This window comes from Gobio gobio, assembly GCF_949357685.1.
Source record: "Gobio gobio genome assembly, chromosome: 8".
Classification (NCBI taxonomy): Eukaryota; Metazoa; Chordata; class Actinopteri; order Cypriniformes; family Gobionidae; genus Gobio; species Gobio gobio.
This window is the reverse complement of record NC_137114.1, coordinates 13,585,640-13,597,741: the sequence shown is the minus strand read 5'-3', so window position 1 is coordinate 13,597,741 and position 12,102 is coordinate 13,585,640. Positions and strand designations below refer to the sequence as shown.

The 12,102-nt window shown below is 38.2% G+C and overlaps 1 protein-coding gene across 4 annotated transcripts in view; it reads right to left on the bottom strand.

Moving 5' to 3' along the window:
* atg16l2 (ATG16 autophagy related 16-like 2) overlaps nucleotides 1–12,102 on the bottom strand; it is a 63,433-nt gene that overhangs the window by 50,736 nt on the left and 595 nt on the right. For 3 of the 4 annotated variants that reach the window (XM_079824647.1, XM_079824646.1, XM_079824648.1), the window contains exons 2-4: nucleotides 5,748–5,817; nucleotides 2,232–2,292; nucleotides 1,630–1,703 (exon numbers count right to left, since the gene is read on the bottom strand). In XM_079824647.1, the coding sequence (XP_079680773.1) occupies nucleotides 1,630–1,703; nucleotides 2,232–2,292; nucleotides 5,748–5,817 (205 nt within the window). Of the gene's footprint in view, nucleotides 1–1,629; nucleotides 1,704–2,231; nucleotides 2,293–5,747; nucleotides 5,818–7,693; nucleotides 7,903–12,102 lie in introns of those variants that run through there. The other variant, XM_079824649.1, reaches the window with a different exon arrangement.

Here is a 12,102-nt window from a genome sequence, read left to right as displayed (position 1 = left end):
CTGGTCAAAAGTTTGTTTTTAGTGTTTTTGAAGACCTTGAAGTCTCTTCTGCTCATAAAGCCTGCATTTATTTGATCAAAAATGCAGGAAAAACATTAATATTGTGAAATATTATTATAATTTAATGGTTTTCTATTTTAATATATTTTAAAATGTAATTTATTTCTGTGATCAAAGCTGAATTTTCAGCATAATTATTCCAGTAATCAGTGTCACATGATCCTTCAGAAATCATCATAATATGATGATTTATTATCAATGTTGGAAACAGTTTTGCTGTTTAATTTTCTTTCTTTTTTTTGGAACCTGTGATACTTTTTTTCAGGATTTATTGATGAATAAAAAGTTAAAAAGAACAGCATTTATTAAAAATAGAAATATTTTCTAACAATATAAATATTTTTTTAATCAATTTAACACACCGTTGCTGAACAAAAATATCTTTAAAAAATAAATAAATAAATAAACAGTGGTGTATATTGTTACAAAAGTTTATACTTTAAATAAATGCTGTTCATTTTCATGTTTTCATTAATCAAAGAATCATGATAAAAGTATCACAGGCTATAAAAAACATTGATAATAAATGATCATATCAGAATGATTTCTGAAAGATCATGTGACACTGAAGACTGGAGTAATGATGACGAAAATACATCATTTTGATCACAGAAATAAATTATATTTTAAAGTATATTAAGACAGAAAAAAACATTATTTTGAATTATAATATTTCACAATATTACAGTTTTTTCTGTATTTTTGATTAAATAAATGCAGGCTTAATGAGCAGAAGAGACTTCTTTCAAAATCATATAACATGGTTGCAATTTTAATCAAACCTATAACTCAGTAAGTTCATATAAATCAAATAAAAATATTTATGTTACCTACGTTATATTACAATACCATAACTAACAGGGATGAATGGTTTAAAAACGTTATATGACAATTGTGTTTTCCCATTATATACAATGTATCTATACATTTGTTCTTGGGGCAACATGTAATGAAAAAAGAAGTGTAATAATTGGCAAGATTTTCATAATAATATCTAATATTTCACAGGAATATTGATATGCAATTTCTTTCCCTATTCACTTGTTGTGTCCCAAAATGCCTGTTAAACATTAAGTCCTGGTGTCCTCTACACTGGACATGTATGAAATCCCTGTTTATAACAAAGTCATATTTTAATTTGAAACCCCATAACATTTTCCTGAGATGTTGATTTATGACAAACAATTAAACTAAATTAATGTCAGTCATATATTTAAAGTCCAAGGAGAGGCAGTTGTCATTGTGAAACCTCCAAACATTTGGTATCTCTGCAAAGCCCTGAATGTGCTCTTTACAGGACATCCAGAAAACTGGGACATGCATGGCCTCAGAGAAATTCACTAAAATATAATGTCCACTACAGAGGACACAATTCTATTCCTGGGTCCCACGAGGATACATAATAAGTGATCAATCATATCTAAGCATTTTTAGATTTGTGCCGTTTAAGTCATGAGTCAGCAAACTGTGCCCCATTTGTGGAACGTGACAAATTAAAAGGGTGGTGAGAATTATGTACATTTTGTGTCTTTTCCTGTTTTTGTGCCATTAAAGTAAAAGGAGGTTTACTTGGTATGTTGTTCATCCAGTGTCACTTCCTTTATCTGGAGTCGCTGCTGCAGTTCCACCACTTGGTATGCAAGCTGCAAGAACAAAAACAATTGGAAAGCCAAAAAACATCATATTTCAGTGGGGGGAAAAGCCATGAAACTCAGATTCTGTATTATATGAACACATGTTTAAAGGAGTTTTCTATAGCTCCAATAGCTGGATATAGGGGAGAAGACTTGTGTGTTGATAAAGCAAAGATATGCAGCAGGTTTTATCACATGCTTTCACAAAAATTAGGACAGCTTCAACGAGAGATGTAGGTGTAAGAACTGGTTATGCTCGACGCTCAGTCTATTGTGATCATTGACTATACATTTTGACTACATGCTTTGCTTTTACAGGCGAGAAGCCATTCGTTCAGGTGGTTTGATGGCTGACTGTCTGTTAACAGGAAGAGATAACAGCAGGCCGCCTTGTAAACCTGTTTAGTGAAACAGGTCACAACTTGTGCCATAAAATCCAGTTTGTTCTATAAATGTTCACTTGTAATCCAATCATCAAACTGCTCTCTTATGGGAGAGGCTGATTCGGTTTTTCCCACATAAACCATCATCTCATACCTCACCGGTGGTCGTCTTTAGAGACGTCAACGGATCTTCAGATGAGGGGACCGCTGAGGGCCTGCAGGGGCCAAAAAACACAAATCAATGAAATCAAGAGCAGAAACAGATTGGTCATGCTATAGTGCATGTATATATAGTGCTATTTATACTTCAAAGAATTCCTGCTATTGCTATGGATGGTGAAGCACTACATATTACAGATTCTGGAATTCTGCGTCTCAAAAAGACATAATGGGAAGAAAAAAAAATAGACAGGAAATCCTGAAACACTATATTTTACAGTGCCATTGTTACATGTATTTACTATAGTAATAACAGTAAATTATGCATAATTACATGCAACTAACCCTCAACCACATCCTAATCGTATAGTAAGTAGTAAGTACATGTAGTTGATTAATATTACTCAGTACTTAAATATATAAATACACTGTAACAATGACACCTTTAAAGGATAGTTCACCCAAAAATGAAAATTAGCCCATGATTTACTCGCCCTCAAGTCATCCTAGGTGTGTATGACATTCTTCTTTCAGACGAATACAATCAGAGTTATTTAAAAAATGTTCTGGGTCTTCCAAGCTTTATAATGACAGCTTTCTGTTTTGAAGTCCATAAAGGAGCATCCATCCATCCATCCATCATATAACTGCTCCACACAGCTCCAGGGGTTAATAAAGGCCTTCTGAAGCAAAGCTTGTGTGAGGGAAAATATCAATATTTAAAACTTTATAAACTGAAATAACTAGCTTCCGGCGGGCGGCCAACACAAGTTGACTTGCGCCCAAAAGAGTAACCTTTTACCTTTTATTTGGAGAAAAACGCGATGTAGGAGTAGCGCAAGCTTTGACGCCTCTCAGTTAAATGTACTGGGCAACAAACTCAAGCCCCTCTTCTCTTATATCGAATTTCTTCGCCATTTCTATTTTAAAAATCATAGTTTTAGACTTCTAATTCATGACCGGTGTTTTGCTCTATCCTCTGCGCTTCTGCGTTCGTCAATACGTCATACATCGGATCTAGGGCTGGGCAAAAAAAAATATTTTCCGATGAATCGTTTTTTAAAATGTGGTCGATTCAAAATCGATTCTCGAAGTCCACAAATCGATTTTTTCCATATTTATTTCCGCAAACATTAAACATAAGATTAACGTAAATCTAATTACTAGTCTTCTCCACTAGATGTCCCCCTCTTAGTTGCCGCGCCTGTCATTCATTCATTCATTCATTCATTCATTCATTCAGTGCTTAAATGGCGGCTTCCGGTGCGTGGTCGACGTTTGTAATGCAGAGGTGAAATGCTGTAGTAATACTACAAATCTTCGCAACCATTTGATGAGACATCACCCAGACGTTGCAACACCCCCACAGCCGAGCACACAGCCGCTAAAAATAGATCATATACAAGCGAATGCTTGCCTTGCATTATGATCATTGTATTAAACTTGAGCGTTCACTTAAGCACGTACGTTAGCCATTATAGACATATTCAAATCAAGTCAATAGACAGCACAGGACCAATAATTCAAACCCAATAGCTTATATTATAAACAGATTTCCTCAAATAAAAGTTAGTCCACATAAGTCAGCATGTTAAGGTATTGTTGTTCGTTACCACGGCAACTACTTGGTATGAACACGCTTCTCGTGTATGAAAAGTAACTACACACACAACGGTCAGCAAAATCGCAAGAAGAGCTTGTCGTGAGCTGAAAATCATCCAATCTCCTTTTTATGTTTTAGAATATCCATATCAAAATATCCATAAAAACAAAATTAGATAAAATACTTCTCAGATACATTTTTTAGAATAAAGTTGCATCAAAACTGTATTGTATTTAACATAATCAGAGGTGGACAAAGTACACAACTCCATTACTTGAGTGAAAGTAAAAGTACTACTAGTCAAATATTACTCCGTTACAAGTCAAAGTTGTTAAAAACTATTTTTACTTAAGTAAAAGTACAGAAGTACTTGCTTTTAAAAGTACTTAAGTATCAAAAGTAAATTTCCTTTTTTATGTCGATGCATTATTTTATTATTGTTGCATTGTTGTATAAATGCACGCTATTCCATGGTGGTTTAAGCCAGTTAGTGATGCTCCATACGACCACCTTGAACTAATTTAAATACTTAAAAGTTACATAGCTTTTTACAAAGCTGCTGTCACTTTAAGGCAGAATGCACAAATCCAACACACTGATACACATCCGATATTCCCCCAACTGTTTACGTTCACTTAAGACATAATCAACTTTGTTTACGTGAATACTTCCCAAAATGAAAATTGACATTTTGTGTGTATTGGTCTGTTTAAGTGCGAAAAACACACAAAAGAAAGCTCTATTCAGTACTCGTGCATCTCAGAGGCACATAAAAACAGACTGAACTGAGCTCCTTCATCATGCTTTTTCAGATTCATCCATATGTCTATGCTTCTCTTTCTCCCAGACATTTACATTTAGCAAAAAAGAAAAAAAAAAACTTTTAAAGAAGAAAAAAAATCATCCACTGACTTGCAAAGCTGCTACAGAAGCGACTTTTGACTTCGAGGGCCTTGATAGAAATGTAGTGGAGTAAAAAGTACGATATTTGTCTTTCAAATGTAGTAAAGTTAAAGTAAAAGTTTCCCTAAAAAATAATACTTCAGTAAAGTGCAGATACTCAAAAAGTGTACTTAAGTACAGTACTCAAGTAAATGTACTTCGTTACTGTCCACCTCTGAACATAATTGTATGCATTTGAAATATAGAGATGGGTTCTGTTTCAATGTACCCAAGTGTACCTAAAACAAAAAGAGTTTAATATACAGGTTTCTTTTTAATTAGTATTACCCACTTGTAAACTTATGTTCACTGTTCTTTTTTATAAATATAGTATAGTAATCTATATTCATTGAGTTGAATCGAAATAGAAAATCGAATCGAGAATCGAAATCGAATCAATTTGAGAGCTTGCGAATCGAAATCGAATCAAAACATCTGAATCGATACCCAACCCTAAATTCACTGTAAATCGATGCGTATGGCCGTCTGCTAGTTATTTCAGTCTATAAAGTTTTAAATATGGATATTTATCTTACACAAACGCATGGCTTCGCTTCAGAAGGCCTTTATTAACCTCCGGAGCTATGTGGGGCACTTTTATGATGGACTTTAAACAGAAAGAGCCATTCACTGGCATTATAAAGCTTGGAAGAGCCAGGACATTTTTAATATACCTCTGATTGTATTCGTCTGAAAGAAGAATGTCATATACACCTAGGAGGACTTAAAGGTGAGTAAATCATGGGCTAATTTTCATTTTTGGGTGAACTATCCTTTTAAAATAAAGTGTAACTGGAAATCCACTGCAATGTGCAGTAATTCATCATTTATTACAACCTAAAAGTCTCTTTTTAACAGTCTAAAAATGTCGAAATGTTTTATTTGAGGCAAACATATCCAACGAATGACATTTTCTAGGGTCAGCCCCTTTTTACAGTGTAACATCAAAGCATATTATGAGGTTACCTTGACCCTGATCCCAGAATGCCTTTGGTTATGAGGGCTCTTTGCTTGGACTTCTCCAGCAAACTGTGATCTAGAAGAAGAGCACCAAGACTAACTTCAGAACATACATCCAGAGCATCATGTTAATATTCGCTTTTAAAGAGCGGATGCTGTTTACATGCACTCCAAGTGTGTTTGTTACCGAGATTTTCCATTTGCACACAAGTGTCAAGATTCACAGAATGAGCGAGAACTGGCACAATTATGAATTTCCTTTATATGAGTCTGGATCATCCTCGAGATGTGAAAATCAGATCTACGGTTAGTCACATTTTCATATTCTGCCCTTAGATCCACATAAGCATTCATACAAATGGAGCACGGAGACATTTCATATATATATATAAACTTTGCATTATAATTATGTCATAAGTTAATACTAAAATAAAAATTAAACAAAGTCAATAAATATAGCATATATACCACATTTAGTAATAAATAAATATATAGCATATATACCACATTTAGTAATAAATAAATATATAGCATATATACCACATTTAGTAATATATATATAGCATATATACCACATTTAGAAAAACATACACTCACCTAAAGGATTATTAGGAACACCTGTTCAATTTCTCATTAATGCAATTATCTAATCAACCAATCACATGGCAGTTGCTTCAATGCATTTAGGGGTGTGGTCCTGGTCAAGACAATCTCCAGAACTCCAAACTGAATGTCAGAATGGGAAAGAAAGGTGATTTAAGCAATTTTGAGCGTGGCATGGTTGTTGGTGCCAGACGGGCCGGTCTGAGTATTTCACCATCTGCTCAGTTACTGGGATTTTCACGCACAACCATTTCTAGGGTTTACAAAGAATGGTGTGAAAAGGGAAAAACATCCAGTATGCGGCAGTCCTGTGGGTGAAAATGCCTTGTTGATGCTAGAGGTCAGAGGAGAATGGGCCGACTGATTCAAGCTGATAGAAGAGCAACTTTGACTGAAATAACCACTCGTTACAACCGAGGTATGCAGCAAAGCATTTGTGAAGCCACAACACGCACAAACTTGAGGCGGATGGGCTACAACAGCAGAAGACCCCACCGGGTACCACTCATCTCCACTACAAACAGGAAAAAGAGGCTACAATTTGCACAAGCTCACCAAAATTGGACAGTTGAAGACTGGAAAAATGTTGCCTGGTCTGATGAGTCTCGATTTCTGTTGACACATTCAGATGGTAGAGTCAGAATTTGGCGTAAACAGAATGAGAACATGGATCCATCATGCCTTGTTACCACTGTGCAGGCTGGTGGTGGGGGTGTAATGGTGTGGGGGATGTTTTCTTGGCACACTTTAGGCCCCTTAGTGTCAATTGGGCATGGTTTAAATGCCACGGCCTACCTGAGCATTGTTTCTGACCATGTCCATCCCTTTATGACCACCATGTCCCCATCCTCTGATGGCTACTTCCAGCAGGATAATGCACCGTCACAAAGCTCGAATCATTTCAAATTGGTTTCTTGAACATGACAATGAGTTCACTGGACTAAAATGGCCCCCACAGTCACCAGATCTCAACCCAATAGAGCATCTTTGGGATGTGGTGGAACGGGAGCTTCGTGCCCTGGATGTGCATCCCACAAATCTCCATCAACTGCAAGATGCTATCCTATCAATATGGGCCAACATTTCTAAAGAATGCTTTCAGCACCTTGTTGAATCAATGCCACGTAGAATTAAGGCAGTTCTGAAGGCGAAAGGGGGTCAAACACAGTATTAGTATGGTGTTCCTAATAATCCTTTAGGTGAGTGTATGTCACATTTAGTAATATATATATATAGCATATATACCACATTTAGTAATATATATATAGCATATATACCACATTTAGTAATATATATAGCATATATACCACATTTAGTAATATATATATATATATATAATATATATATACCCAAGATGGCGGCGCGAGTAGTTCGCGAGGCTCCGGGTCTCTCCAGATTCTGCAATTTTGCGGTATTTTTCCTGCTCATCTCGGGTCTGTTCGTTCAGAATAGTTGTGCCTTAACATCGTACACCCGTGGTGAGATTTTGGATATTGGTTTGCGAATTTCCGACAGTTTTATGGACAATCTTCGACTCCTTCCTGAGATCGCTAGAACACCCGAGGCTATGCACTCTGCCCGGCCGGGCGGAAGTGCTCGCAGGCGGCGCCGAGATCGTAAACAAAGGCGGGGAAGACGCGGTGGTCTGAGAGCTAAGCTAAGGCTAAAGCTAAGGCTTACCCCACATCGGCTCTCTTTACCCAGTATTTTCCTTGCCAATGTACGGTCGCTAGTGAACAAAATGGAGGAGATTCGACTCAGCATCACACACAGCAAGAAACTTTTGAACTGTAACGTCCTAATCTTCACGGAAACCTGGCTAAACGGCGGAATACCGGACACCGCTATTGAGCTAGCGGGATGCCACACGCTCCGGGCGGATAGAACATTAGATGGCTCCGGTAAGACCAGAGGTGGTGGATTGTGCATTTACATTAACAAAGCCTGGTGCACAAACTCTGTTATTGTTGGGAGTCATTGTTCAGCTAACCTGGAGTTTCTCATGGTTAAATGTAGACCGTTTTATCTGCCGCGAGAGTTCACTTCCACCATTATAACTGCAGCCTATATTCCCCCGGATGCTGATGCCAAGCTTGCTATGAAAGAACTTCATGCAGCCATCAGTAAACAACAGACTGATCACCCGGAAGCTGCTTTTATTGTTGCAGGTGACTTTAATCATTCAAACTTAAAGTCAGTGCTACCCAAGTTTCACCAGCATGTTTCCTGCCACACCAGAGGAAACAAAACCTTAGACCACGTGTACACAAACATGGCGGGAGCTTACGTTGCGACACCCCTCCCCCACCTGGGACAGTCAGACCACATCTCTTTGTTCCTCATCCCCAAATATTCACCCCTCATCAACCGTGTGAAGCCATCAGTGAAGACCATCAAGGTGTGGCCTGCGGGGGTTGATTCCACACTCCAGGAAAGGTTTCTAAACACAGACTGGAGTATGTTTGCTTCTCAAGCCACCAGTGGCGCTCACACGGACATTGACTCCTACACCTCCTCTGTATTGGATCATATCAATACCACCATTGACAGTGTTACAACCCAGAAACAGATCACCACATACCCAAATCAGAAGCCATGGATGAACAGGGAAGTGCGACTCCTGCTGAAGTCACGCAATACTGCCTTCAGATCAGGAGATGCACAAGCCTACAGCGCATCCAGAGCAAACCTGAAGAGGGGCATCAAAAAGGCCAAGCACTGCTACAAGCTAAAGATAGAGGGTCACTTTTCCAACTCTGACCCTCGACGCATGTGGCAGGGCATCCAGGCCATCAGTGACTACAAACCCACCCACTCCACCCCCGCAGCCACTGATGTCAACTTCCTGAACGAGCTAAATCACTTTTACGCTCGTTTTGAAAGAGACAACAGAGAAACTGCCACCAAGCTCAAACCCTCAGCTGACCCACCAATCACACTCTCCTCCACAGATGTCTGCAAGTCACTGAGCCGGATCAGCGCGCACAAGGCTGCTGGACCAGACAACATCCCTGGTCGTGTTCTCAGGGCATGTGCGGAGCAGCTCGCTGAGGTTTTTACAGACATTTTCAACCTGTCTCTTGCCCAAGCAGCTGTACCTTCATGCTTTAAACGCACGTCCATTGTGCCAGTGCCAAAACACTCTAACCCGAGGTGCCCTAATGACTACCGCCCTGTAGCACTCACACCCATCGTCATGAAGTGCTTTGAGCGGCTGGTCCTGGAACACCTAAAAGACTCTCTACCATCCACATTGGACTCACACCAGTTTGCCTACCGCAGCAATAGGAGCACAGAGGATGCCGTTTCCATGGCACTGCACTCTGTGCTCACTCACCTGGACAATAAGAACACTTACGCACGCATGCTGTTTGTTGACTTCAGCTCAGCATTCAACACTGTCATCCCAACCAAGTTAATAGCCAAACTTGGAGACCTGGGCATCAATACCTCAATGTGCAACTGGATTTTGGACTTCCTAACTGACAGACCCCAGAATGTTCGTTCAGGATCCACCTGCTCCACATCCATCACACTCAACACTGGTGTACCACAGGGCTGTGTGCTAAGTCCGTTTCTCTACTCCCTCTTCACCGCCGACTGCAAGCCTGTGTATGGATCTAATTCTATCGTCAAGTTTGCGGACGACACAACGGTGATTGGTCTCATCAGCAACAACGATGAGACTGCCTATAGGGAGGAGATCCAGCACCTGGCCACATGGTGCGCTGATAATAACCTGCTCCTCAACACCACCAAAACGAAGGAGCTCATCGTGGACTTCAGGAAGGAGTCAAGAGGCACACACGACACCATCCACATCAATGGAATGGCTGTTGAACGTGTCTCCAGTTTCAAGTTCCTGGGGATCCACATCTCGGCGGACATGTCGTGGACGACCAACACCTCCAGCCTGGTCAAGAAGGCTCACCAGCGCCTCTTCTTCCTGAGGACACTGAGGAAGAATCAGCTCTCCTCGGCTATCCTGGTGAACTTCTACCGCTGCGCAATAGAAAGCATCCTGACCAACTGTGTGGCAGTATGGTATGGGAGCTGCTCTGTTGCGGAGCGCAAGGCACTGCAGCGGGTGGTGAAAACTGCCCAGCGCATCACAGGGACTCCACTGCCTGCCATCGAACACATCCAGAGGAAACGCTGCCTGCATCGAGCTCGCAGCATCCTCAAGGACTCCTCACACCCAGCCCACAGACTGTTTTCTCTCCTGCCCTCCGGCAGGCGTTTCAGGATCCACCGGACCAGGACCAGCAGACTTAAGAACAGTTTTTTCCCCAGAGCTGTCTCCTTACTGAACTCAAACCCCCGCTGATCCACTCCCCTCATATACTGATAACTCTCCTACCTCACATCCGCCTTCACTTTGTTATTTGCACTACCGACTCTTTATTACAGTAACAACTGTTTACTTATTCATTTTGCACTACCACACCGTAACTGGATTATGCTCATTTGCACTGCCGACTGTTATTTACAGTACCTACTGTTTACATTTGTATTTTGCACCGTACTTCTAACTGTAATATGCAATCACTTCCACTGCACTTTTACACTTTTTTTCGGATAGCTTCTGTCCATAATTTATTGCACTACCATAATCCACTGCCATATTCCTCATTTTAGCCTAACATATCATTGTATACCTCTATCTGTAAAATTCTGTTTATAGTAATAGCCATCTGTATATTATATTATATTCATAGTACATATCCACCTGTAAATTCTGTTTATAGTATTAACCATCTGTATATTATTCACTGTACATATTCACCTGTAAATTCTGTTTATAGTAATAACCATCTCTCTATTTATAGACATATTTATATATACTCAGTACATATCCATGTCCTGCACTTATGCAAACGTTGTATATCCTGCACTTGCTGCTATTGCACTTCTGGTTAGACCTAAACTGCATTTCGTTGCCTTGTACTTGTACTTGTGTAATGACAATAAAGTTGAATCTAATATATATAGCATATATACCAGATTTAGTAATATATATAGCATTTATACCACATTTAGTAATAAATATAGCATATATACCACATTTAGTAATAAATATAGCATATATACCACATTTAGTAATATATATATATATATAGCATATATACCACATTTAGTAATATATATAGCATATATACCACATTTAGTAATATATGTAGCATATATACCACATTTAGTAATATATATATAGCATATATACCACATTTAGTAATATATATATAGCATATATACCACATTTAGTAATATATATAGCATATATACCACATTTAGAAATATATATATATAGTATATATACCACATTTAGTAATATATATATATATAGCATATATACCACATTTAGTAATATATATAGCATATATACCACATTTAGTAATATATGTAGCATATATACCACATTTAGTAATAAATATAGCATATATACCACATTTAGTAATAAATATAGCACATATACCACATTTAGTAATATATATAGCATATATACCACATTTAGTAATATATATAGTATAGCATATATACCACATTTAGTAATAAATATAGCATATATACCACATTTAGTAATATATATATAGCATATATACCACATTTAGTAATAAATATAGCATATATACCACATTTAGTAATAAATATAGCATATATACCACATTTAGTAATAAATATAGCATATATACCACATTTAGTAATAAATATAGCATATATACCACATTTAGTAATATATATATAGCATATATACCACATT